Genomic DNA, 27,554 nt, shown 5'->3' with positions numbered 1-27,554 from the left:
AGATTGACTGATTAAAGCCATTTGCTGGATACCTCAGCTTCCTGTAAACACAAGCATAGGTCTTATACTTGATGCACTGTCCAAAACATGAACTTACTCTGGAGGGAGATCCTAGAATGGTGGGGAGGGGGCTGCGCTGCATGAGTTCACTCAGCCTGGGGGAGGAGTGCAGGGGCCGCATAGTCACCATGCCTGCCTGGTGGTTGGCCACCACTGGGTCAGAGTGCTGCTTCCTGATATTTTGCCTGCCGCCCCTGCTAGCAGCCTCGAGGAGACATGGGGCGCTGTGAAGCCGGGTGACCAGGCCTTGCTGCTGAGCGGGAGGCCGCATGTCGAGGAACTGGAGAGCTGGAGAGGGACAGGGGTTAGAGGAGGAATAATAGTGCAGCACAATGTGAATAATGAAATGACAATATATATTATACTAGATGAGGGACTAACTATATACACCGACAAGGTGAAGGAAAGACACATGGAAGTAAAACATCAAAAGGTTCCTTTAAGTCAGTTTTAAACCCCACTGATCAAGTCAACAGGAAGTGGATAACCTTGGGCTACAAAGCAAGTCTCCAGTGCCCCTGACCAGTTTAAGCATGACATCCACCACTAACAAAACACTAAAACAGTCAACATAGAAGTTAGGGGGATGAAAAGGGAAAGAAGGAGGGGAACTCTGGGTTCTCACCTCCGTCCTGCGACCCCCCACTACCGGTGTCTGTGCCCAACGGGCGCACCGGCCCTGGCAGCTCAGGGATGGTACCCACTTCAGACACAGAGGGAAATGAGAGAGGGGGGGGAGAGAAGAAGAAGAATAAGAGGAGAGAAAAAGAGACATTTTATGACACATCAGTGCACTCTGGCAGACCTTGAGGTGAAAGCTGGAAGGGTCTGGCCCCTCCTACAGACAGCCTGCGGAGGCCAGCCAAGGCCCCGTGGCCTCCTGGGTAAGGCAGAGATGGGCCAGTCCTTCCAAATCCCAGTGAACTATTGCTGCTACAGCGACGCACTGGGGTGGACAGCCTGTGGTGGGGAGAGAAACAGAGAAGTCACAAAATAAGACAATATTCCCTTTTACCGCCAAGCCAGAAATTATACTACGGTGCCACATAGGAGACTATAGGTTAATATAAGCGTGTGTGTAGATAATGCATGTATATCTGCAGTGCTTTCAGAAAATATTCATACCCCATGAGTTATTCCACATTTTGTTGTGTTACAGCATGAATTCCAAATTGATTAGATACACATTAGAATCACCTTTGGCAGTGATTACAGATGTGAGTCTTTCTGGGTAAGCCTCTAAGAACTTTGCACACCTGGATTGTACAACATTCTTTTTAACATTCTTCAAGCTCTGCCAAGTTGGCTGTTGATCACTGCTAGATAGACATTTTTATGTCTTGCCATAGATTTTCAAGACGATTTAAGTCAAAATTGTAACTAGGCCAATGTCTTCTTGGTAAGCAACTCCAGTGTATATTTGGCCTTGTGTTTTAGGTTATGTCCTGCTGAAAGGTTCAATTTGTCTCCCAGTGTCTGTCGGAAAGCAGACTGAACCAGGTTTTCCTCTAGGACTTTGACTGTTCTTAGCTCTATTCCATTTATTTTTATCCTAAACAACTAGTCCTTGCCGATGACAAGCATACCATAACATGATGCAGCCATCACCATGCTTGAAAATATGAATCGTGATACTCAGTGATGTGTTGTATTTGCCCGAAACATAACAATTTCTTCGTTATTCAGGACATGCAGTTTACTTTAGTGCCTTATTGCAAACAGGATTAATGCTTTTTACCCATCTACCAATAGGTGTCCTTTTTTGCGAGGCATTGGAAAACCTCCATGGTCTTTGTGGTTGAATCAGTGTTTTAAATACACTGATAGACTGAGGGACTTTACAGATTATTGTATGCGTGGGGTACAGAGATGAGGTAGGCATTCAAAAATCATGTTGCACTATTATTGCACACAGTGAGTCCCTGCAACATATTATGTGACTTGTTAAGCAAATGTTTACTCATGAACTTATTTAGGCTTGTCATAACAAAAAGGTGAACTTGCTAATAAAACAATTCTAAAAACGTAATACCACTTTGACATTATGGGGTATTGTGTAACAACAAAATGTAACAACAAAATATGGAAAAAGTTAAGGGGTGTGAATACTTTCTGAAGGCCCATACACTGACCGTGGGGAGCCGTCCTGGCTGGGAGAATGGAGCTTCTGCTCCATACGCTGGTAGTTTTGGACCTGAGTGGGAACTGGAATGGGCACCGACTGACCATAGTTACCACAGTTACGTTGCCGACAGAGTTTAACCATCCCATCTGTTAAATGCATTAAGAGAGTGAAACGGCTAAAATACTGAGGAAAAAAATCTATGTAAAAGTGTGAGAGAAAGAGTGAAAGAGAGAGAGAGAAGAGCTGGGAGTTGTTGTTACGTTTAACCATCCCATCTGTTAAATGCATTCAAGAGAGTGTCACAACAACACCCTGGTTCAGTGGTCTAAAATACTGAGGTTCAAAAAAATCTATGTAAAAGTGTGAGAAAGAGTGTCAGTGTCTAAACAGACAGCCCCTGTTGGCGCAGTGGTCTAAGGCACTGCATCTCAATGCTAGAGGTGTCACAACAGACACCCTGGTTCAGTGGTCTAAGGCACTGCATCTCAATGCTGCATTCACCCTGGTTCAGTAGTCTAAGGCACTGCATCTGACAGACACCCTGGTTCAGTGGTCTAAGGCACTGCATCTCAATGCTAGAGGTGTCACAACAGCTATTTCAGTGGTCTAAGGCACTGCATCTCAATGCTAGAGGTGTCACAACAGACACCCTGGTTCAGTGGTCTAAGGCACTGCATCTCAATGCTAGAGGTGTCACAACAGACACCCTATTTCAGTGGTCTAAGGCACTGCATCTCAATGCTAGAGGTGTCACAACAGACACCCTGGTTCAGTGGTCTAAGGCACTGCATCTCAATGCTAGAGGTGTCACAACAGACACCCTATTTCAGTGGTCTAAGGCACTGCATTTGGAGTCCCACAGACACCCTGGTTCAGTGGTCTAAGGCACTGCATCTCAATGCTAGAGGTGTCACAACAGACACCCTGGTTCAGTGGTCTAAGGCACTGCATCTCAATAGAGGTGTCAAACAGACACCCTGGTTTGTTCTGCATCTCAACTGAGGTGTCACAACAGACACCCTGGTTCAGTGGTCTAAGGCACTGCATCTCAATGCTAAAGGTGTCACAACAGACACCCTATTTCGAATCCACTATCAGAACCGGCCGTGATTTGGAGTCCCATAGAACGGCGCACAGGGTTTGGCTGGTGTAGGCCATTAATTGTAAATAAGAATTTGTTCTGTACTGACTTGCCGGTCATCGAGCCTTACACACTAATCCTCTTACTATAGAAGGGTATATCATCGACCTTTGCTTTCAATACACAATACACCACCCAGCTACCAGGGTGACCTGACTAGCATGTCTAGATGGTTTAATCTGTCTGAACACTGAGAATGAATTCCTGTCCAGTAAGAGTGTGTTTTGCTCTTACCTGATAGGATTGGGGCAGCCACTGTAGGAGGGGGAGTGGGGTGGGGTCTTGCCCTGACTGCCCAGGCCACCAAAGGCTAGCAGAGAGCTAATGAGGAGTTGAGAACACAAAGGTTTTGTGATTATAATGTATATTATATTACTATGAAGTAGTATTGGGTGTATTTCCCATCAGCATCTAGGTACGACCTTGACCACTAAACTCACCCGCTGTTCATCAGACTGTCGTGGAACACCTTTCCAGTAGGCCCCTCACAGGTGAGCTCACCTGCTGAGAAACCATGGCAACACATCAAACCAAACTGATGAAACCTTGGAGTAGAAACCTACTACATCCTTAAATCCAGACTTAGTACGTCTCATTTAATTAATTTGTGATTATGAAATATTAAAATTGTTGAGGCGACAAAACAAACACAGGCAAGACATAATGTAAACAAACCCAGACAAGACGTTATAATGTGCTCTATCTGAGTGTTCTCAAGTGGTTCCTGGGCCAGCCACCCTTCCATCAGTCAGTACCAGACAAGCATGTAGGTTACTCTACTGCATAAAAATGACAATTTACAAGTGAGTCAGCTATGAACGTTGCAGCACTAAAATGTAATTCTAATTGACATAGACATGTTCAACAATATAGGCCGTCTACTGCCATGTGATGGTAGCGCTGTTATAAGCTTGATCTCTTGCAGTGCAAACACTTGCCTGGAAAAGTTGACACTCAGCAACTATAGGGTTTAATAAATTCGCCATCAAAAAGGTTGCATTAGAATAAACATAATAAATAGAATAAACTCCACTTCCAAGAGGAAAACAATAAGCCAGCTAGCAACTCCAGATAAATTTGCAAGAGTATGATTGTTTATTTAGCTGAAGACGAATCACCCAACGGTAAGCTATGCACATTTGCAAGTAATGCGTGTGTGGTCAGATCTATCTGTTTCCTAGCTAGCTTGCTTCACTTCCCAGTAGACAGAACTGACTTTCGTAAATATTATCCATAGTTTCCGGCATGCTGCTTGCACAGATCGTGCTGAGAAGTCTGAAATATGGTCAAACTAGCAAGTGCTGCACTAGGAAAATATTCTCAATCCCCTGCTGAAATTGCCCACAATTCATTAAGAAGCTCAAGCTAGCAACATCAAAGCAACTCTTAACAACAGACCCACCAGTGGTTTCAAATCTGCAAATCATCAGCTGTCGCAGACAGACACATAGACAGGAGCCAATATTAATAACCTTTATGACATGCATTTGTCAGCTAAATTACATGTTTATTCTGTATCACTCAACTCTCATTTGTGAGTCTTGTTTGTATTCAGAGGGATATAGCTAGATTGTGTTGCTGTAGTCGTGGATGGATCAGAGGGACAGATCGGCCGAGTGCATGTTCTAGTACCTGCAATTTCTTAACAATGCTGCTGTACTTATAATTTGTAAAACCTTCATTTGTATCACTTCGAAGGGATCCAAATGACAAATTATTCTTTCATCTATACATTTCGACACATATATTTTTTTAAAGTAACATTTTTTTAGTCTGGCTTTAAACCTTTATTTTCTTACTCAGAGAGAAAGTGATCGATTCTAAACTTCACTCACAATTTCTGGATTCTATACATCACTGACTGAGCTCCATGGGAGTACATTGGTAGAGTAAAGAGTGTACTCACTGGGAAAGTGGGCGGGCACCATGACAAAGTCGTCTGTGTCACAGGAGGAGTTCTTACTGCTGCAGCCCCCTCCAGACGAGTCCTTGAGGAGGAAGCCATGGGAATCCTGGGTAGGAGAAGCGACTGTCTTAGTACGGACCTGCTGGACCTCAGCCAGGGACTGCTGCAGAGAGAGAAAGAGAGAGGTAGGCAGGAACGATGACCACAGCACTGACCCTGAACTACCCACTAGATCTCAACACCGCCTTAAGTTTCAAACAATCAACCATCCACCATATACAGTATCAGTGATAACAGACTATAATCACAAGGGTGTCATCAAATTTCACAGGCAGCAGCACATTACACTACAGATTAGACAAAAAGCCATATACCAGCCAGCAAACACAAGACTGAACACACACTTTGACAGTATATACTGTATTTTATACCATCTTGCCTATGCTGCTCTGTCATTGCTCACCCATATATTTATATATTCTTATTCCATTCCTTTACTTAGATTTGTGTGTATTAGGTAGTTGGTAGGGAATTGTTAGATGACTTGTTAGATATTGCTGCACTGTCAGAACTAGAAGCACAAGCATTTCGCTACACTCGCAATAACATCTGCTAACTATGTGTATGTGACCAAATACAATTTGATTTGATCAACAGTAGCTCTAACCTAGTATGTTATCAACTGTTGGGCAATAACAGTCTATTCTGCCTATGGGTCATTAAGTCAGACAGCTGGGCCTTATCACACAGAGTTGAACACATCATCAGTGATAAGACTGAGGCCCCACGGATGAGTTACTACGGTCACCTCTGAATCACGCTGTTTACAAGATGCTTTAAACAAACACATGGTATATACACTGTATAGCATGCACACAACCATGTATATATTGATGCACACACACACTCACCGGTGGGGAGGCCAGGTGTGAGGTGGAAGAGCTGCTACAGGAGCTGGCTGAAGCGGAGCTGGGAAAGCATGTCATGGTCACAGCAGGAGTTGCTGTATGAAAGAAAAATATCAATATCAATTCTCAAAGTAATAAATCAGACTGACCTCTTGATATTATAGATAGGCCAATTAAGTCAAACCCATCAAAAATCACCAAGAAAACAAGTGAAAATCAATATTGGCATGGTTTGGAGGTTTCAGTTAGGGATGGAAGATGGATGAATAAGGACTATTAGTCACTTTTCTTCATGGACGAGCTCGCCTCCAGGAAGGGGTGACGGAAGAACTCCTCTACAATGAGAAGAGAAAAAGATTGAAAGTGAGGAACATGCTGGGGATACCCTATCAATTTGAAGCATCTCTTAAATAATGAGCGTGGCCCCACTGACCAAAGTCCATGCGGTCCTTGTGGTTTCGCTGCAGAAGACCCAGCAGCAGAAGCCTCAGGGGACAGGAGGTCTCTCTGGGGATACTGGGAGGGGAAACACACACGTCACCATGAATGCGTGATGGTACTTTACACTTCATTCCTGCTGTAACAACTGATCAGGGGCATGTTTTGCAATTTGCCAAAAATTGTTATTTTTACGATTATGGTAGTGAAAGCTGCTAAAAGCAGTATGTGAGAGTATGATAATCAAAAGTAATTTGTAACACAGGCAATGATGAAATATGATCTCCCACAACATTAGTACATTAAAATGGAAGCAACATTCAACAAACAATCTCCTGTGAAAGAATAAATCTAAGAAATCTGAACCCTCGGTCTCTAAAAACAGACAGTTGGTGAACACTTACTTGGGACTGAGGTTCTTGTTTTTCTCATAAAATAGCCGGAGGTCCTGGGGACTGCTAGCCTACGGGTACACACACACATCAAATCAAAGTTGAATGGTCGTGTACACAGATTTGCAGGTGTTATAGCAGGTGCAGTGAAATGCTTATGTTACTAGCTCCAAATGTGCAATAGAACGTCTCGCAAATACAATACCATTTTTTTTTATATACAGACAGAACAAATCACTTGAATGTTTGCATGCACACACATTATTTTCAGAGTGGAAAGATCTAAAGTGGAAACAGTCAGTTGACCTTTAAAAATCCTGTCTGCACAGTTTGGATTACTTGTATGTAGTTCACTCTCAGAGACAAGACACCTCTATGGTTTCCCTAAATTAGACTGTCATCTTTTGACCTACCTGAGAGCCTTAGGAAAGGCTGGATAAATAGTTTTGTTGAGATAAGACGGTTTGTTTAGAAAAGTCAATCTGTTTGGACAAGTCTCTGAGAGAAAACCAAAACAGATTGCTTCCATACCAGTCTGAAATATTGAAGTGCAGGCAAAGCACGTGTGTGCAAATGGCTGAGGTACAATGAGTGTGTGCAAATGGCTGAGGTACAATGAGTGTGTGCAAATGGCTGAGGTACAATGAGTGTGTGCAATTGCCTGAGGCACAATGAGTGTGTGCAAATGGCTGAGGCACAATGAGTGTGTGCAATTGCCTGAGGCACAATGAGTGTGTGCAAATGGCTGAGGCACAATGAGTGTGTGCAATTGCCTGAGGCACAATGAGTGTGTGCAAATGGCTGAGGCACAATGAGTGTGTGCAAATGGCTGAGGCACAATGAGTGTGTGCAAATGGCTGAGGCACAATGAGTGTGTGCAAATGGCTGAGGTACAATGAGTGTGTGCAAATGGCTGAGGCACAATGAGTGTGTGCAAATGGCTGAGGCACAATGAGTGTGTGCAAATGGCTGAGGCACAATGAGTGTGTGCAAATGGCTGAGGCACAATGAGTGTGTGCAAATGGCTGAGGCACAATGAGTGTGTGCAAATGGCTGAGGCACAATGAGTGTGTGCAAATGGCTGAGGCACAATGAGTGTGTGCAAATGGCTGAGGCACAATGAGTGTGTGCAAATGGCTGAGGCACAATGAGTGTGTGCAAATGGCTGAGGCACAATGAGTGTGTGCAAATGGCTGAGGCACAATGAGTGTGTGCAAATGGCTGAGGTACAATGAGTGTGTGCAAATGGCTGAGGCACAATGAGTGTGTGCAAATGGCTGAGGCACAATGAGTGTGTGCAAATGGCTGAGGCACAATGAGTGTGTGCAAATGGCTGAGGCACAATGAGTGTGTGCAAATGGCTGAGGCACAATGAGTGTGTGCAAATGGCTGAGGCACAATGAGTGTGTGCAAATGGCTGAGGCACAATGAGTGTGTGCAAATGGCTGAGGCACAATGAGTGTGTGCAAATGGCTGAGGCACAATGAGTGTGTGCAAATGGCTGAGGCACAATGAGTGTGTGCAAATGGCTGAGGCACAATGAGTGTGTGCAAATGGCTGAGGCACAATGAGTGTGTGCAAATGGCTGAGGCACAATGAGTGTGTGCAAATGGCTGAGGCACAATGAGTGTGTGCAAATGGCTGAGGCACAATGAGTGTGTGCAAATGGCTGAGGCACAATGAGTGTGTGCAAATGGCTGAGGTACAATGAGTGTGTGCAAATGGCTGAGGCACAATGAGTGTGTGCAAATGGCTGAGGCACAATGAGTGTGTGCAAATGGCTGAGGCACAATGAGTGTGTGCAAATGGCTGAGGTACAATGAGTGTGTGCAAATGGCTGAGGCACAATGAGTGTGTGCAAATGGCTGAGGCACAATGAGTGTGTGCAAATGGCTGAGGCACAATGAGTGTGTGCAAATGGCTGAGGCACAATGAGTGTGTGCAAATGGCTGAGGCACAATGAGTGTGTGCAAATGGCTGAGGCACAATGAGTGTGTGCAAATGGCTGAGGCACAATGAGTGTGTGCAAATGGCTGAGGCACAATGAGTGTGTGCAAATGGCTGAGGCACAATGAGTGTGTGCAAATGGCTGAGGCACAATGAGTGTGTGCAAATGGCTGAGGCACAATGAGTGTGTGCAAATGGCTGAGGTACAATGAGTGTGTGCAAATGGCTGAGGTACAATGAGTGTGTGCAAATGGCTGAGGTACAATGAGTGTGTGCAAATGGCTGAGGTACAATGAGTGTGTGCAAATGGCTGAGGTACAATGAGTATGTGCAAATGGCTGAGGCACAATGAGTGTGTGCAAATGGCTGAGGCACAATGAGTGTGTGCAAATGGCTGGGGAACGACAGCTGGCTAGTGGTCAGTTTGTTCATATGGGCAGAATATAGGGCTTGAATAAATAAAAATGTGCTGCATTTGTTGCCTTTCTTTTAAACAAAATAACCTAAATAAAACAGGGTTGGGCGAATAACTTGACAAATTTAATCCATAAGCATACATTAGTGGGTAAACTCATTTAAAACCCGTCTGAAGGTTTTCATATATTTGTTCACGTATGTCTTAAAATACATTTGTTCATATGGGCAGAATATTGTATAAAATATTATTTTTTTATGAACTGCAATCGTTGTCTTCCTTTTAGACACAGAAAATAAATCAAGGTTGGGGGAGTAACGTGAAATCGATAAGCCTATTAATATATGAATATATTTCAAATGTTCACATATAAAGAAAAGTTATTTCAAGCGTGTAATAATTAATTTACTTTCAAATTGCTTCATGGAATCTAATTATCAATATAATAAAACTAGGCCTATGATAATTCCTTGATATTTGCTTCCAACCCCTTATGGCCCATCAGCGGGACAAGTCGAGCTGAGTCTATAAGAAGGTGCGTTATTAACGGCAGCACCGCTTTATCAAACGTTCATATTGATATTTTAGGGTTAGGGTTATGGGCACACAAATCCAAAATGATTGCAAATTCAAATGCTTCTTCCTGAAAGAGTCACCTAACGTTTGTATGGTTCTTCAATAGGCTATGCCAAAGTTAATCGACTTACCTGTTGGATGCGCTTTAGGTTCCTGTTTAGTTAGGCCTCGTGATATTGTCAACCATCCTGGATCATTTCCTTCTGATCCAGGAATACTTGACAGTCAAGTGACAAACAGCTGTTGTGATCTAGCATACGATGCAAAAACACCCAGTGTGGAAAACGGTGTCCAGAACATGTTGAGGACTCATTCGCTGCGCGAGGGAAGTTGTGATCTGCGTAAGATCCAACCCAATACCCCTACATTTATGTTGATTATCTGCTATTGTCTACAGATTTACAGTAGGGTACATTTGAAATATTTAAAGATTTAACAGAGAAACCACCAGAGTCTTAAAGATTTAACAGAGAAACCACCAGGGTCTTAAAGATTTAACAGAGAAACCACCAGGGTCTTAAAGATTTAACAGAGAAACCACCAGGGTCTTAAAGATTTAACAGAGAAACCACCAGGGTGTTAAAGATTTAACAGATAAACCACCAGGGTCTTAAAGATTTAACAGAGAAACCACCAGGATCTTAAATATTTAACAGAGAAACCACCAGGGTCTTAAATATTTAACAGAGAAACCACCAGGGTCTTAAATATTTAACAGAGAAACCACCAGGGTCTTAAATATTTAACAGAGAAACCACCAGGGTCTTAAATATTTAACAGAGAAACCACCAGGGTCTTAAAGATTTAACAGAGAAGGCATCAAGGCAATGAGTTAATGTTTTCATATGGTTCTGTGCATGGGATTAGACACCGAGGTCGGCTACTTTGTGTGACTGTGTAGGATAGCCTAGGCTGTTGTAGGAACACCCAAAGGTATTTCCTTTCTATTATCCAGGACATTTATTGACAACAAGTTAGTAGCCTAGTGGGCTTCTAAATACATTATTTGGTGCTTTTGAATGATGTAAATCATGATAATGATGATGGTAACAGACAGACTCTGGTCCCTTTAATCATAAACAATTGTTACCTTGTGTCTCTGTTTCTCTCTCTCCCTCTCTGAATGACCCGTTTCTGCATTGAGTGGATTAATTTTAAACATTTAAACACCCTCTCTTTGAGTTGGGTATATCTGCGTATGATTGAGTCTTATATCGTTAGGACTATGGTGCTCACCTGAAACGGGGCTTTCCCTGTCAGACACTGGAACAAAATGGTTCCTATGCTCCACAGGTCAGCCTTGGCATCATAGTTCTGAGACATGATGACTTCAGGTGCCTGGTGGATACAGGAAAACATTTCAGAGTTGCATACAAACATTGTACCTAATGGCAGATAAAACATAAAAATAAATATGCTGTATTTAACTAGGTCAATTAAAAACAAATTCTTATTTACAATGACGGCCTACCCCGGCCAAACCCAGACGACGCTGGGCCAATTGTGCGCCGCCCTGTGGGACTCCCAATCACAGCAGGGTTGTGATGCAGCCTGGATTCGAACCAGGGACTGTAGTGACGCCTCCTGCAGTGCTTTAGACCGCTGCGCCACTAGGGAGTATGACCATAGGCTGTTTGAGGGTGTGTAAGGAACTAGAAGTGCTCACCATGTACATAGGGGACCCACACAGAGTAGCAGCCATCATGTTGTTCTGAAGGTACCGTGCAAACCCAAAGTCAGCTGGAGAGAGGAATAGGAGAGAGAGAGGAATAGGAGAGAGAGAGGAATAGGAGAGAGAGGGGAATAGGAGAGAGAGAGGGATAGGAGAGAGAGAGGGAGAGGAGAGAGAGGGGGAGAGGAGAGAGAGGGAGAGGAGAGAGAGGGAGAGGAGAGAGAGGGAGAGGAGAGAGAGGGAGAGGAGAGAGAGGGAGAGGAGAGAGAGGGAGAGGAGAGAGGGAGAGGGAGAGAGAGGGAGAGGGAGAGGAGAGAGAGAGGAATAGGAGAGAGAGGAATAGGAGAGAGAGGGAGAGGAGAGAGAGGGAGAGGAGAGAGAGGGATAGGAGAGAGAGGGATAGGAGAGAGAGAGGAGAGAGGAGAGAGAGGGAGAGGAGAGAGAGAGGAGAGAGGAGAGGAGAGGAGAGAGGAGAGAGAGGGAGAGGAGAGAGAGAGGAATAGGAGAGAGAGAGGAATAGGAGAGAGAGAGGAATAGGAGAGAGAGAGAGGAATAGGAGAGAGAGAGGGATAGGAGAGAGAGAGAGGGATAGGAGAGAGAGAGGGATAGGAGAGAGAGAGGGATAGGGAGAGAGAGGGATAGGGAGAGAGAGAGGGATAGGAGAGAGAGAGGGAATAGGAGAGAGGGATAGGGGAGAGGAGAGGAGAGAGAGGGATAGGAGAGAGAGAGGGATAGGAGAGAGAGAGGGATAGGAGAGAGAGGGATAGGAGAGAGAGAGGGATAGGAGAGAGAGGGATAGGAGAGAGAGGGATAGGGAGAGAGAGGGATAGGAGAGAGAGGGATAGGAGAGAGAGGGATAGGAGAGAGAGGGATAGGAGAGAGAGGAATAGGAGAGAGAGGAATAGGAGAGAGAGAGGAATAGGAGAGAGAGAGGGATAGGAGAGAGAGAGGGATAGGAGAGAGAGAAGAATAGGAGAGAGAGGAATAGGAGAGAGGGAGAGAGAGAGGGATAGGAGAGAGAGAGGAATAGGAGAGAGAGAGGAATAGGAGAGAGAGAGGAATAGGAGAGAGAGAGGAATAGGAGAGAGAGAGGGATAGGAGAGAGGGGGATAGGAGAGAGAGGGGGATAGGAGAGAGAGGGATAGGAGAGAGAGGGATAGGAGAGAGAGGGATAGGAGAGAGAGGGATAGGAGAGAGAGGGAGAGGAGAGAGAGGGAGAGGAGAGAGAGGGAGAGGAGAGAGAGGGATAGAAGGGGGAAAAGATGATTCAGCAATAAACAGGTTGGTTGTTTAGCAACAAAACCGATGCGAACACAACTATGGTGTAAAACAGACAGGGCTGGCTTAGATTGCTGATAACATATAAACTATACATCTTCTCCAAATGTTTATTGCAACAAATACATTTGTACAACGAGCACTTGTCTCTCAAATACACTGTTACAGTTGTTGATTAGCTAGCAATTTTTTGTAATATTAGCATTGACAAGAAATCAGTCGAAACACCTCTACTAAACTATATGAAATTGTTTTAAGGTCATACCAAGGATCATTTAGCTATTTGATTTTAAGTGTTGAGACCCCTTGAAGTATCAAAATAAATATATCTGATTTTTTAGGCCTTACTGCTATTTGCCCATACAAACGCATTGAATAACAGATTCACTACATGGAACAACAGAGAGTGCAATTCATTTTTTCAACTGGTACTGGGGACCTTCGGACAAGTCTTGTGAGACCTGTGGGCGTCCTAAAGCAACATCTACGTGTTCGTGAGAGTCTCATCTTACCATAGAGGGGTATTAGTGTGTAGGCCAAACCGTTCGACGCTACAGACGATTTTGTGTGAAGAACAATTTTCGGGATGTCTCATGGTCTGACAAACACTGCTCTAGCTCTGTCACCTTTCACCACAGATGCAGAACTGCAACATAGGCAGATGCCTGACTGATGTTTATGGGGATTTTGTTTAATGCTAATTAGATTTGTGGGGTTAAAAAGGCTAACATTCAAGATCAATGGGCACTGAGAAATATCCACACAAAAATAAATGAGCAAGTTTCAAAAGAAGTATCAGGATTATAGCTGTGTGTTGTGAAGCATGCTTCAGTCTTCACAAAGGCAATCAATTCTGTCTGCAGGATACATGGGCCTGAGAAGGATTAATATGAGTAAGGACTAACGATGTATAAAATTCTGCTCTTCAGTCTTCAGCCCTGCACTCATTCATTCTACCTCATCCCCATACTGTTTTTATTGATTTACTTTTCTGCTCTTTTTGCACACCAATATCTCTACCTGTACATGACCATCTGATCATTTATCACCCCAGTGTTAATCTGCAAAATTGTAATTATTCGCCTACCTCCTCATGCCTTTTGCACACAATGTATATAGACTCTCTTTTTTCTACTGTGCTATTGACTTGTTAATTGTTTACTCCATGTGTAACTCTGTGTTGTCTGTTCACACTGCTATGCTTTATCTTGGCCAGGTTGCAGTTGCAAATGAGAACTTGTTCTCAACTAGCCTACCTGGTTAAATAAAAATAAAAAAATAAAAAATAATTCACAGCTATAAGCTTGAACACGTCTCTATCATTTATATGATGCATTACTGAGTATGTGCACACACACCACCCTACCTATCTTGATGCAGGTGTTGGTAGAGTGGGACTTGCGTCCTGCGGGGTAGGAGAGCAGAATGTTCTGTGGTTTGAGGTCTCTGTGAATGATCCCCTTGGCCTGCAGCACCCTCATGGCCCCGGCTATCTGCTGCAGGAACACTCGGATAGTGTCCTCACTCAGGGTGCCTTTGGCTAGGGGTGGAGGGGTGGGACAGGACAGACTGACATTAAGGGAAAATAAAATACTCCACCTTATTTGACTATCAAAAGTATGTAAATTATGTTATTTTTCAATACTGAACTTTCTTTTTGGTGCCATTTGACTGTCGTGTGGTTAGCCTTGCTTCACAGACCATAACAAGCATGTTCATTTCACTTCCAAATGTAACGGCAAAAACAGGCCCAGATGAGGCATCGTCTCTCATTCCACCTTCCTCTGGCTCTCACCCCACTGACCTCTCTCTCCAATCACTTCCCTGGCCCAGAGATGGTGTCATAATCCCTCCCTCCCCCTCAGTCGTCTGTGGAAGTCAGACAGCGTGCCCCCCTTGCATCCTAACGGAAACACCAGACCTGTTCCCCAGCAGCCTATCAAAACACAGCTTCCCTGTAGCCTGGGACTGGAGTCTAAATAAACAAGCAGCCTAGGGAGGGCCTAAACTTCCTGTGCTAAATTCAGAGGCCTGGTTGCTTCAGCCCACACCCTCATTACCCACCATTACATCATCCCAGCTTTCATTTTCACTTTGCCAACATACTCCAATACTCTGCCTTGATGCTCTAGGTGACGTTCAATATACCAAGCTTTTTTCACACACAAGCTGGCTCCAGTCACTGTGTGCTCTGAAAACTTCCCCCATTTCATTGAGTGCTCTGAAACCTTCCCCCACTGAATTTGTCACACTATGTGCTACAGAGGCCCAACTGAAGGAAAGCAAGCAATTCTAATGAGAGCTTCTCTGGGCTTTTGACAGATGAAATAGTCCACTTACAGTGTAGATAGTCCGCCAGGTCCCCACCATTGCAGTACTAGAGAAAGATAGAGAGATGAAATGGAATGACATTAGGAGACACAATCAGCAGAGAGCAACACACACAGTGGTTGAATTGCTGAAGAAACATTAAGGCTTTAAATGCCTGACATTACCCTCAATCAAATTACATTTTTTAGCAAATATACAAAGTTTTAGTCAGGGACAGCCCCAATGGGGATAGATACATAATACTCCTCACTAAGGAGGTGTGTGTGAGAGAGAGGGGTGGCGGCTAACTGAATGACACTGATGGTGCAGCATTAATATGAATGAAGCCTGGTCATTGGGTGGGGTACATTTGGACAACAGGAGGTCTTTTGACTCCTTTGTATAACCCTGAACAGGTTTTGTCTTGTGTCACTTCACTCTGTAAGACATACAAGTTCCCTTTTAACAAGAAAGCTAGAGAAACAGTCAAGTTGAGTTCAGCAGGAATTGGGTCTTTTATTTTGTTAAGCTACTGAGGTGTTTAGTCAGAACCCTCATAGATGGAGGGCGGTTAAGTTGACATGACCCAATGGAAACCATGAAACCTACTAGCCTACAGTGGCAAGAAAAGAGTATGTTAACCTTTTGGAATTACCTGGATTTCTGCATAAATTGGTCATAAAAACAAAATCTTCATCTAAGTCACAACCATAGACAAACACAGTGTGCTTATACAAATAACATACAAATGATTGTATTTTTCTTTTCTATATTGAATACATAATTTAAACATTCACAGTATAGGTTGTAAAAAAGTATGTGAACCACTATGCTAATGACATCTCCAAAAGCTAATTGGAGTCAGGAGTCAGCTAATTTGGAGTCCAATCAATGAGACGAGATTGGAGATGTTGGTTAGAGCTGCCCTGCTCTATAAAAAAACACTCACAAAACTTGAGTTTGCTATCCTCAAGAAGCATTGCATGACTTGAACCATGCCTCGAACAAAAGATATTAAGAATTGTTGACTTGCATAAAGCTGGAAAGGGTTACAAAAGTATCTAAAAGCCTTGATATTCATCAGTCAACAGTAAGACAAATTGTCTATAAATGGAGAAAGTTCAGCACTGTTGCTACTCTCCCTAGGACTGGCCGTCCTGCAAAGATGACTGCAAGAGCACAATGCAGAATGCTAAATGAGGTTAAGAAGAATCCTAGTGTCAGCTGAAGACTTACAGAAATCTCTGGAACATGCTAACATCTCTGTTGATGAGTCTACGATACGTAAAACAAAACAAGAATGGTGTTCATGAGAGGACACTACGGATGAAGCCACTGCTGTCCAAAAAAACAAAACAACGCTGCATGTCTGAAGTTAGCAAAATAACTCTGGATGTTCTACAGTGCTACTGGCAAAATATTCTTTGACAGATTACACTAAAGTTGAGTTGTTTGGAAGGAACACACAACACTATGTGTGGAGAAAAAAAAGGCACAGCACAACAACCTCATCCCAACTGTAAAGTGTGGTGGGTGGAGCATCATGGGTTGGGTCTGCTTTGCTGCCTCAGATCCTGGACAGCTGCTATCATCAACAGAAAAATGACTTCCCATGTTTATCAATACATTTTGCAGGGGAATGTAAGGCTGTCTGCCTTCCAATTGCAGCTCAACAAAAGTTGGGTGAAGCAACAGGACAACGACCCAAAACACAGAATGGCTTCAACAGAAGAAAATACACCTTCACCTCATCCCGATTTGAGATGCTGTGGTTTGACCTCAAGAGAGCAGTTCACACCATATAACCCATGAATATTGCTGAATTTAAACAGTTTTGTAAAGAGGAATGGTCCAAAATTCCTCCTGACCGTTGTGCAGGTCTGATCCACAACTACAGACAACGTTTGGTTGAGGTTATTGCTGCCAAAAGGAAGGTCAACCAGTTATTAAATCCAAGGGTTCACATACTTTTCTCACCCTGCACTGTGAATGTTTACACAGTGTGTTCAATAAAGACATGAAAACATATAATTGTTTGTGTACTGTAATTTCCGGACTATAAGCCGCTACTTTTTTCCCACGCTTTGAACCTCGCGGTTTATACAATGACGCGGCTAATTTATGGATTTTTCCCGCTTTCACAAGATTCATGCCGCCAAAAAACTGAGCACCGTCACATAATGTGACGTAAATTGAGCGCGCTCAAACTTCCCATCATTCTGATTACGGTAGTAATTTTGTCACCCTCATCATGGCAAAGACACAGAGAAATGCATATGATGCAGCTTTCAAGTTGAAGGCGATCGATCTGGCTGTTGGAAAAGGAAATAGAGCTGCTGCACGGGAGCTTGGCCTTAATGAGTCGATGATAAGACGTTGGGAACAGCAGCGTGAGGAACTGACTCAGTGCAAAAAGACAACAAAAGCTTTCAGAGGGAAGAAAAGCAGATGGCCCAAAGTATTTGCAGCCACTCAACATCAGTGTAAATCGTGCATTTAAGGTGGTGCTCCTTGTTCAGTGGGAGGCTTGGATGACAAGTGGGGAGAAATCCTTTACTAAAACGGGCTGCATGCGAAGAGCAACTTATGGTCAAGTCTGCCAGTGGGTCCTGACAGCGTGGAGCATTGTCAAAAAATCCACTATCATCAACGGGTTTCGAAAGGCTGGACTGCTGCGTGTTGAATGGGCAGCATGAGCTCAGCGGGGTATTTGCCTCCGGATGAAAGTGACGAGAGCGACAATGAAAACGATCCAACATCGGATGAAGCAATTCTGAGGCTATTCAACTCCGACACCGAAGGCGATGACTTCAGTGGTTTCAGTGCACAGGAGGAGGAAGATAGTGACCAAGTTAATTTGTTTCAATGTACCGGTAGGCACCTGCGGCTTATAGACATGTGTGGCTTATTTATGTACAAAATACATATTTTTTAATAATTCAGTGGGTGCGGTTTATATTCAGGTGCGCTTAATAGTCCCGCAATTACGGTAGTATTAGTTTAAGCAGACTGTCTATTGCTGTGACTTAGATGAAGATCAGATCAAATTTTATGACCAATTTATGCAGAAATCCAGGTCATTCTAAAGGGTTCACATACATTTTCTTGCCACTGTAAATAGGTTTGTAAAATTCTGGGACCTTTCAATAAATTCCCTTTTTCCCCCCAGAAATCCATGTTGGAGGATTCCTGTTTTCCTGCATATACCAACCCTCCTGATTCCTCCAACTGGGATTTTGGGAAACCAGGGAATTATAAAAAGTTCCCCGAATTGTTCAACCCTAAGCCTAACTGAACACAATAGCTGTCCTGAGGTCCGATTGTAATTTGATTAGGCACAACCGAGGATCTGTAGCTTTTTTTCCCTTCTTTATACAGAAGTTAATTCTCTCCCCAATGCACATGTTTCCTGCGAGCCAAAGGACCTAGCTCACTGCAGTCTCAGTAAGGGTCGAGTTAGAGCAGGAGTGCTTGTGTCGAACCTCCGACCAAAACAAGGGCCAAAGACAAACATTACAACACCAGAAGCTTACCTCCATGACCAGGTACACAGAACTGGCCGTTTCCTAGAGAGGGACAAACACACACAAGTCAGGGTGGGTGCAGAGGACAAAAAGGAAAGAGCAATACATCCAGGTGTTGGAGGTTTTCGCATGTCAACACTTTGGCCACTTGGAACAATCGGATCTGGACAATGTGTTATGGAGCAGGAGTTGATGAAGGCACATACCTACTTGTGCTCTGTGACTTAAGTAAAAAGTAATTGCTTCACTGGAGTAGGTCGGGTAAATTAAGAAGGATGACTTCTAAACAGGGACATTTGTAGAGAAGAATATGTAATCAAAAAATGTATGTTAGTCAAATTAAAGTCTATCTCACTGGAACTTATGTTACATCTTCTTTGACATAATCCACTACAATGACTACTGGCTTTTAAGTTGTTTGAGCTCAAACCAAAGATCGAGGCAACGGCACATCACTACACTAAGTCCCTGGGCCATCCATGCTGAGCTAACAGTATGGTCCGTGTTTGCCTGGGGGTCACAGAGGTTAATGCAGACCAGGAGTGAGGAAGAGTTCAGAGGGTCCCCCTGTTGTGACAGACAAAGTGTGAACTATGCTGAAGCGATTATCTGAGTCATCGCACTCATTCAGCTAAAGGTGGAGAGGATCAACATCTAGCAAGCTAACCTCTACAGGGTTCTCCAGCACTGCTGCCTTCAGCACAAGTAGCACACCGATAGAACTGAGCTCATCATAGAACATATTGGGAGCAAGGCTTAACCTGACTAATTAAAATTCAGAAGCACCATGAATGTGCCACAGAGCCATTTGAATATGGGGGCTGCCTGCATGACACACAAACAGGAAAGTTCCATTTAGAAACGGATAGGCTCGTCTTCTCCCATAGCAACAGTTGGCATGTCAAGAGTATAATGGATTATAAAGCACTGTAATAAAAAATTACTGTATGCAGTGTCTGAGCGTTCATTCCAGAGAGGCATCTGCATTAAAGCTAATTGGGTTTTTGTGGGGGGACAGCTGGACTTGGTTGACAAAGGCATTATTGGACCACCAGGGAGGTTCACTGTTAAAGAGATGGTACAAGTCTATTGTCTGAAACCAAAACAAATGTCTTCCAAAGCACAAACAAACAATTAGAGTTATGCCATATTACGCTCACCTCAGTAGCTTGTAGGGCTGTGACGATACCAGTATCAGAATATATTAAAACAAGAAGCAGACCAAACTCTGTGATCCTTTAAAAACATGCTGTATGTCAAATATTGTGTGCTACATAGCTTGGAAAATACATAAAATGTGACCCTGGATGACAACATAATGTTTGTTTCCAACATTAGGGCTGTTTTCCTAAAGAAGTTAAATCAGCCTGTTTTGTTTCCTTGCCACGATACTAACGAGTATCACGATACTGGTATCGTCCAGGCCCTAGTAGCTTGGCTGCTCTTTGACACTGAAAACAGATGGGCATTACTGAGCCCTGGCAACCATTTTTTTTCTCTACATTTTACCAACAGCTTGTCAGCCATGGCACATGCCTTATGAAAACAAGACAGTGCAGCACACTTCAAAAAGCCCTTCACATAGAAACACATGACCCTGCTCTTTCTCCATGTCTAGGTCTCTTTCGACAGCCAATCAGAGCTAGAGTACTGGCTGATCTCAGAGTTAACTACTGCTGAGTCAAAGCTTCTGAAGTTGTTTTTTTGGCCAGATAGCAGCCAGCCATCTGGTTTCCATTGTACTTTGCCAGGCAGGCAGGGACAGAGATACAGTATGTCTGCCCAATGTGGTTTTGGCTTACCGACCTACTAACATATCCTGTTTATGACAACCAGCATACAATAGAAAATGATGCATACAGCGCTCCTCCCCAATGCTATGTGCCAAGAGGAGTGTAGGCCTACATGCCAACACAGGAGCTTAACACAGGGCATGGCTTTTCTTCTCCACACACCACGTCATTCACATGTAGCAAGGAGCCCAGTGAACTGCAGCACATATCATGCAGGGATGCACAGAACTGTGTTTACCTCACAGGTCAAACATACATGTATGTTTGCCCAGAGGCCTACATCAGCCTAGACTCGAAAATTACCAGACTGTAGCGAAACAGAATGTAAGCTTCTGGATGGTTTTACGAGGTTAACTGCAGCAAAGGTAAATACAAAACCTATCTTATAGAAATACTGTAGCATGAAATACAGTAAGACTTTGAAGCTGGTGGAATAGGAAAAGACAAGGCAAGCCTAATGATCTAGATCAGGGATGTGCAACTTTGATGGGGGTGGGGGCCCGCAAATAATCTGAACTCATCACAAGGGGCCGCAGTTGCTCGCGGGTCTGCGTACCAGCATCCTATCATAGGTTGGAGAGAAATATTTGTGGTTTTTAATATATTGGAGTGAGACTAACAAAATCAACGGGGGTCCCGACAATGAGGGGCCTCAACAATGATAACACATTTAGATTGCTGGCAATGATAACAAATTTAGATAGCTAGCAATCCCAAAAATGTTGACCGACATAAGAGTAAAACTGCTGATACACAACCAAATTTCGAAATTGCAACTTGTGTTCTCGTCACTTCCTGTTGAACGCAGAACTAAGGAGAGCTCGGTTTGTTGTTTTGGAAAAGTTTGTAGTATAGGAACAAATTAAAAGGCTATTGAAAAAATTTGGAAACTTAATCGAATCAAATGTTAGTCACATGCGCCAAAAACAACCTTACAGTGAAATGCTTACTTACAAGCAACAATGCAGTTTCAAAAATATGAATAAGAAATAAAAGGAACAAGTAATTAAAGAGCAGCAGTAAAATAACAATAGCGAGACTATATACATGGGGTACCGGTATAGAGTCAATGTGCGGGGGTACCGGATAGTCGAGGTAATTGAGGTAATATGTACATGTAGGTTTGATTAGATGTTCAGGAGTCTTATGGCTTGGGGGGGTAGAAGCTGTTTAGAAGCCTCTTGGACCTAGACTTGGCACTCCGGAACAGATTGTCATACGGTAGTAGAGAGAAGTCTATGAATAGGGTGGCTGGAGTATTTGACAATGTTTAGGCCCTTCCTCTGACACCGCCTGGTATAGAGGTCCTGGATGGCAGGAAGCTTGGCCCCAGTGATGTACTGGGCCGTGTGCACTACCATCAGTAGTGCCTTCCGGTCGGAGGCCGAGGAGTTGCCATACCAGGCAGTGATGCTCTCGATGGTGCAGCTGTAGAACTTTGAGGATCTGAGGACCCATGCTTAATCTTTTCAGTCTCCTGAGGGGGAATAGGTTTTGTTGTGCCCTCTTCACGACTGTCTTTGTGTGCTTGGACCATGTTAGTTTGCTGGTGATGTGGACACCAAGGAATTTGAAGCTCTCAACCTGCTCCACTACAGCCCCGTCGATGAGAATGGGGGCATGCCTGGTCCTGCTTTTCCTGTAGTCCACAATCATCTCCTTTGTCTTGATCACGTTGCGGGAGAGGTTGTTGTCCTGGCACCACACGACCTCCTCCCTATAGGCTGTTTCATCGTTGTCTGTGATTAGGCCTACCATTGTTGTGTCATCGGAAAACTTAATGATGGTGTTGGAGTTGTGCCTGCCCGTACAGTCATGAGTGAACAGGGAGTACAGGAGGGGACTAAGCACACACCCCTGAGGGGCCCCCCGTGTTGAGGATCAGTGTGGCAGATGTGTTGTTACCTACCCTTACCACCTGGGGGCGGCCCGTCAGAAATTCCAGGATCCAGATGCAGAGGGAGGTGTTTAGTCCCAGTGTCCTTAGCTTATTGATGAGGTTTGAGGGCACTGTGGTGCTGAATGCTGAGCTGTAGTCAATGAACAGCAATCTCACATAGTTGTTCCTTTTGTCCAGGTGAGAAAGGACAGTGTGGAGTGCAATAGAGATTGCATCATCTCTGGATCTGCAAATTGGAGTGGGTCTAGGGTATCTGGGAATATGGGAATATGGTGTTAATGTGAGCCATGACCAGCCTTTCAAAGCACTTCATGGCTACAGATCTGAGCGCTACGGTCGATATTCACTTAGGCAGGTTACCTTAGTGTTCTTGGGCACAGGGACTATGGTGGTCTGCTTAAAACATGTATTACAGACTAGGACAGGGAGAGGTTAAAAAGGTCAGTGAAGACACTTGCCAGCTGGTCAGCGCAGGCTCGCAGTACACGCCCTGGCAATTGATGAAGCCAATGCCTGAAGTGGTGTACTCCTCAATGCCATCGGAAGAATCGTGGAACATATTCCAGTCTGTGCTAGCAAAACAGTCCTGTTGCTTAGCATCTGCTTCATCTGACCACTTTTTTATTGACCAAGTCACTGGTGATTCCTGCTTTAATATTTGCTTGTAAGCAGGAATCAGGAGGATAGAATTATGGTCAGATTTTCCAAAAGGAGGGTGAGGGAGAGCTTTGTACGCGTCTCTGTTTGTGGAGAAAAGACGGTCCAGAGTTTTCCCCCCTCTGGTTGCACATTAGTTTCCCTGCATCAAAGTCCCTGACCACTAGAAGCGCCGCCTCTGGATGAGCGGTTTCCTGTTTGCTTATGGCAGACCACAGCTCATTGAATACGGTCTTAGTGCCAGCATCAGTCTGTGGTGGTATGTAGACAGCTACGAAAAATACAGATGAAAACTCTAGGTAGATAGTGAGGTCTACAGCTTATCATAAGATACTCTACCTCATGCGAGCAAAACCTCAACACTTCCTTAGATATCTAGCACCAGCTGTTGTTTACATATATACATAGTTCCCCCCCCTTGCTTTACCAGACGCCGCGGTTCTATCCTGCCAATACAGTGTATAACCAGCCAGCTGTATGACGATATTGTTGTCGTTCAGCCACGACTCCATGAAGCCTAAGAAATGTGTTTTTAATGTCCCGTTGGTAGGTTAAATATCCTTGTAAGTCAGCGATTTTCCCCCCCAATGATGCATGCATGCAACTAGTAGAACGGAAGGCAGTGGGGGTTTACTCGATCGCCTATGAATTCTCAGAAGGCAGCCTGACCTCTGTCCTCTTTTTCTCCATCTTCTCTTCATGCAAATGACAGGGATTTGGGCCTGTTCCTGGGAAAGCAATATGTCCTTCACGTCGGACTTGTTAAAGGAAAAAAAAGCATCTGTCAGTTTGTGGTGAGTAATCGCTGTTCTGATGTAAATTTTGTAAATTTAGTGTGGGAGAGGTGTAAAAATAATTTTTAGCGATCAATAATGGCAACCCTTCTGGCATTGACAACTGAACGCTCAGCTAAGAAAAGCCAACTGACATTAACTCCTGAGGTGCTGACCTGTTGCACCCTCTACAACCACTGATTAGTATTTGACCCTGCTGGTCATCTATGAACGTTTGAACATCTTGAAGATGTACTCTTAGAATATCTGCACGGCACAGCAAAAGGGGACTGTCAACCCCTCAGAGCCTGGTTCATCACTGGTTCATCACTAGGTTTCTTCCTAGCCACTGTGCTTCAACATCTGCATTGCTTGCTGTTTGGGGTTTTAGGCTGGGTTTCTGTATAAGCACTCTGAAATCTGCTGATGTAAAAAATGACTTTATAAAGCAAAGTGATTTAGGTAGAAGTGGTTCAATTACAATCCTTACCATCCCCTGTTTTACATGACTCCATAGGAAAACAAATAAAACGCATCATATACCTGAGAACACAGTTTGCATGGCTGCCTAGGCTGCGGCTCAGAGGACAGGTGTAAACATGGCAGGCTGCTGTATTGACTTAGCACTGTGACAACACAAACCTCTGACTACTGGAACACGCCTGTATGAGATCATCTTCAATCATCGCCACTTAGAGCCATATGGTTTCATAGTGGGACCACAGAAAGATGGCTACCAACACCCTTCAGTGGGATGTGACATTCCAGTTTCTGGAACCATTTACCACCTGACCGTGACCTTGTTATTGCTTGAGGCGGAAAGGATCGTCAAATGAACTAACGTGTCTTAAAATTAGCACAGATCAAGCTACACTGGGTCGGGCCAATTTGTGTTGTAAGATGTGGATATTTTGAAGCTGCTCCAGTATTCATGATTGTCAATGTTTTCATGTGTAGGAAGACCATGAATAATAAAAATGTAGATCATTGGCAAAAAGTTTTTTATAATAATATTGTAATGAAACAGGCAGGGAGCAGGCACTTTGACCTTCTAGCCCGAAGTCCAGCGAGCTATCGACTGTGCCCCAAAAGCATGCTCAAGCGGTAGAGTCGATATCTGCGATTATAAGCCCAGGGTCGATACAATATAAACAGGCCTATGATCAAACTTTGGTCACAAAGTCAGCAAGTGGTCAGCAAGTGATGTAACAAAGATTAAATGAACAGAAGTGGGTCAAAATTAGAATTTCATCCAACACGCACAAATGCTCAACTTGGCTAATATGACAACTGGGACATGGAAGAACAACATGACACGCTTTAAACTTAGTGTAAACAGAAGTTAAAACTCCATAGTAGAAATCTTGCCCTGTCCACACATTTCTTAAAAATGTATTTGGCTTAATAATACATACCTGAAAGTCATGTAATGCAACAATGTTTTCATGTTTTAGTTCCTGGGGAAAATAAACAGGAAATGTTAGTTCTTTGCAAATAAAAACTCAATTTGAGTAAACATATGGAAATGATTGAATATACTACATCAAAATAAAACTGGTTGCCTTACCTTGAGAATTTTGATCTCTTTCCCCAAAAGGGTCTGAGACTTTGCCAAGTTCTTCTTGTTTATGCATTTCACGGCCACCTCCCAGTCGTGTTTCTAAAGACAGACAAACAAGAATGATGAATTATAATGCAGTTTGACTAGAGTTTTCTGGATGCCTGTAAGGCTGTTTAAAGAATGTTAATAGGTGAAATGCATGGAACATAAAATAGTGAAAGTGGTAAGGTAGCCTACTATATAGCGAAGGAATTAACCATGGACACAGGACTTAAATCCTTAGTTACCTACTAGCTATAAGAGGCATGGTGACAACATATAGAGGAATGTATAGCAGGCTTGGCTCCATTTTCCCATGGACCAGAATCCTCCCTTGGCATGAAGTGTGTTGATGTTGGACAGACATGTCTTTGTGGTCAATACTTACATTTGGTCTTTTGGAATAGCAATTTTTTCCCCTCTTCATCATTTCACATCTTCATCTCGATTTGAACACCCTACCCACCCACTTCAACATAACATTATAATTCTAGCCTAGATGTTAGACCATCACAAACCCACCGACCAAACTGTTAAAGAAAAATACTAATGTATGTTCATAATACACTTGTAATAAATTATCATCATCAGACTCAAAAGATCACATTTCATCTGCAAATGGCTGTTGATATTTTTCATCATCAACCCAGACTATCACATCCTTCAGCTGCCAGGCCTCTCGATTTAAGGTCGTACTAAAACAACATAGAGCAAATTCTACAAACGTAGGAGAAACATGATGCATACGCGAAGACTTAATTTGAATAATAGCTAAATTGATACTATCTTGTTAGATCTAGAAAAAAATACATTAAAACACGTTGTAATAAATGCCACATCGTCGCCTCACCTCTCTATTCCTGCCTTTGAACACCACCGCAAATGCACCGTGTCCTATCAAATCCTTCCTGCTAAACTCGAATTTCCCCACGGTTTCCATCGCTCCAGAACCTCAGCGTTTTATTTTGAGGTAAAATGAAAAAGCGTTGCAGGGTTGCAGATCTCTCTCGGATGTCCCTTTCTCCTCCGTGAAGTCGGCACAGCTGGAAAGTTCACCTCGTCTTTCGATTGCCATGGGCTGCCTTCCTGAGAAAGAACGATGTTCTTCTCGCATGTTTAGCTAACGTATGGAAAGGAGTCTGCCTCCTTTCAACAATATACGAGTCCCATGTTTCTTTGTTATGGTAGTTAGCTAGCTAGCACAACTGACGCAGTGTTTACAAAGAGACTAACTCCAATGTAGACTGGCTAGGTAGCTGCTAGCTTAAATATCCACCTTAAAAACAGAAGCCTCGGTTTTGTTTGTGTACGGAGGAAATCGTTGGCTCCATTGCAACCCGTTCAATAATGTGTTGTAATTTGTTCCAACGCAAGTTCACGATAATTAGGCAAGCGGCATCTTGTAATAATTTCAATGGGCTTGAGTAATAGTTATTTTTTCTTTGCAGAGCAATCCTCGTATCAATGGTGGTCTCCAAAAAGCCTTCAGTTACTCTCCAAGCCCCGAAATGTTGCGCAGGCGCACGAACTTAAAGCTTTATTTTAAAGAGAGGTGTCACATCGTTGTTCTGTTGTTGCCTCCTCTACTGCATGTAACCACGTAAATACTATACCACCTCCTACACTATAGAGTACAACAGTATGAGTCATATCACCCATTACACCTAGCGGTCAAACAGGTAAATGGTTCCAATCGTTTTTCCACCATTAATTTTTCTCATAAGGGATTATAGAAAAAAAGGCTGTGTTTTGTGTAGGCTTTTCCTGGGTGACGTTTTGTTACATGTAAATCTCTCTAGGACAAGGTGACTTTTATCTATATTTACCTCCGAAAAATGAAACGCTAATTAGCTGCTAATATTTAGCAGATGTTATTGCGGGTGAAGCGAAATCCGTGTGTTCCTAGCTCCAACAGTACAGTAATATCTAACAATTCACAACCATACACACATATCGCAAAATCAGAATTGACAAAAACTGGCTTGCCTAGTTAAATAAAGGTAAAATATATATATATTTTTTAAAGTCAAATAGTGGAATTTATAAATGTTAGAATGAGCAATATCGAAGTGTCATTGACTAAAATGCAGTAGAATAGAATACAGTATATACATATGAAATGAGTAAAGCACTATGTAA

General features: G+C 43.3%; 1 protein-coding gene across 1 annotated transcript in view; it reads right to left on the bottom strand.

Annotated features, from left to right (window-relative positions):
* The window catches only part of ulk1b (unc-51 like autophagy activating kinase 1), a 39,134-nt gene extending 12,135 nt beyond the window's left edge, over positions 1 to 26,999 (bottom strand). Inside the window, exons 1-19 of the mRNA XM_064942872.1 lie at positions 26,266 to 26,999; positions 25,383 to 25,475; positions 25,231 to 25,272; positions 18,702 to 18,734; positions 15,199 to 15,235; positions 14,225 to 14,398; positions 11,575 to 11,648; positions 11,145 to 11,246; positions 6,983 to 7,041; positions 6,574 to 6,656; positions 6,425 to 6,475; positions 6,144 to 6,235; positions 5,233 to 5,395; positions 3,767 to 3,827; positions 3,565 to 3,647; positions 2,193 to 2,331; positions 866 to 1,020; positions 686 to 763; positions 98 to 348 (exon numbers count right to left, since the gene is read on the bottom strand). Of these exons, the coding sequence (XP_064798944.1) occupies positions 98 to 348; positions 686 to 763; positions 866 to 1,020; positions 2,193 to 2,331; positions 3,565 to 3,647; positions 3,767 to 3,827; positions 5,233 to 5,395; positions 6,144 to 6,235; positions 6,425 to 6,475; positions 6,574 to 6,656; positions 6,983 to 7,041; positions 11,145 to 11,246; positions 11,575 to 11,648; positions 14,225 to 14,398; positions 15,199 to 15,235; positions 18,702 to 18,734; positions 25,231 to 25,272; positions 25,383 to 25,475; positions 26,266 to 26,355 (1,860 nt within the window). The 5' untranslated portion in view covers positions 26,356 to 26,999. The remainder of the gene's footprint in view (positions 1 to 97; positions 349 to 685; positions 764 to 865; positions 1,021 to 2,192; positions 2,332 to 3,564; positions 3,648 to 3,766; positions 3,828 to 5,232; positions 5,396 to 6,143; positions 6,236 to 6,424; positions 6,476 to 6,573; positions 6,657 to 6,982; positions 7,042 to 11,144; positions 11,247 to 11,574; positions 11,649 to 14,224; positions 14,399 to 15,198; positions 15,236 to 18,701; positions 18,735 to 25,230; positions 25,273 to 25,382; positions 25,476 to 26,265) is intronic.
* Positions 27,000 to 27,554: the final 555 nt, after the last annotated feature.

This window comes from Oncorhynchus masou, chromosome 28 (genome assembly GCF_036934945.1).
Source record: "Oncorhynchus masou masou isolate Uvic2021 chromosome 28, UVic_Omas_1.1, whole genome shotgun sequence".
NCBI lineage: Eukaryota > Metazoa > Chordata > Actinopteri > Salmoniformes > Salmonidae > Oncorhynchus > Oncorhynchus masou.
This window is presented reverse-complemented; position numbering and strand designations above follow the sequence as displayed.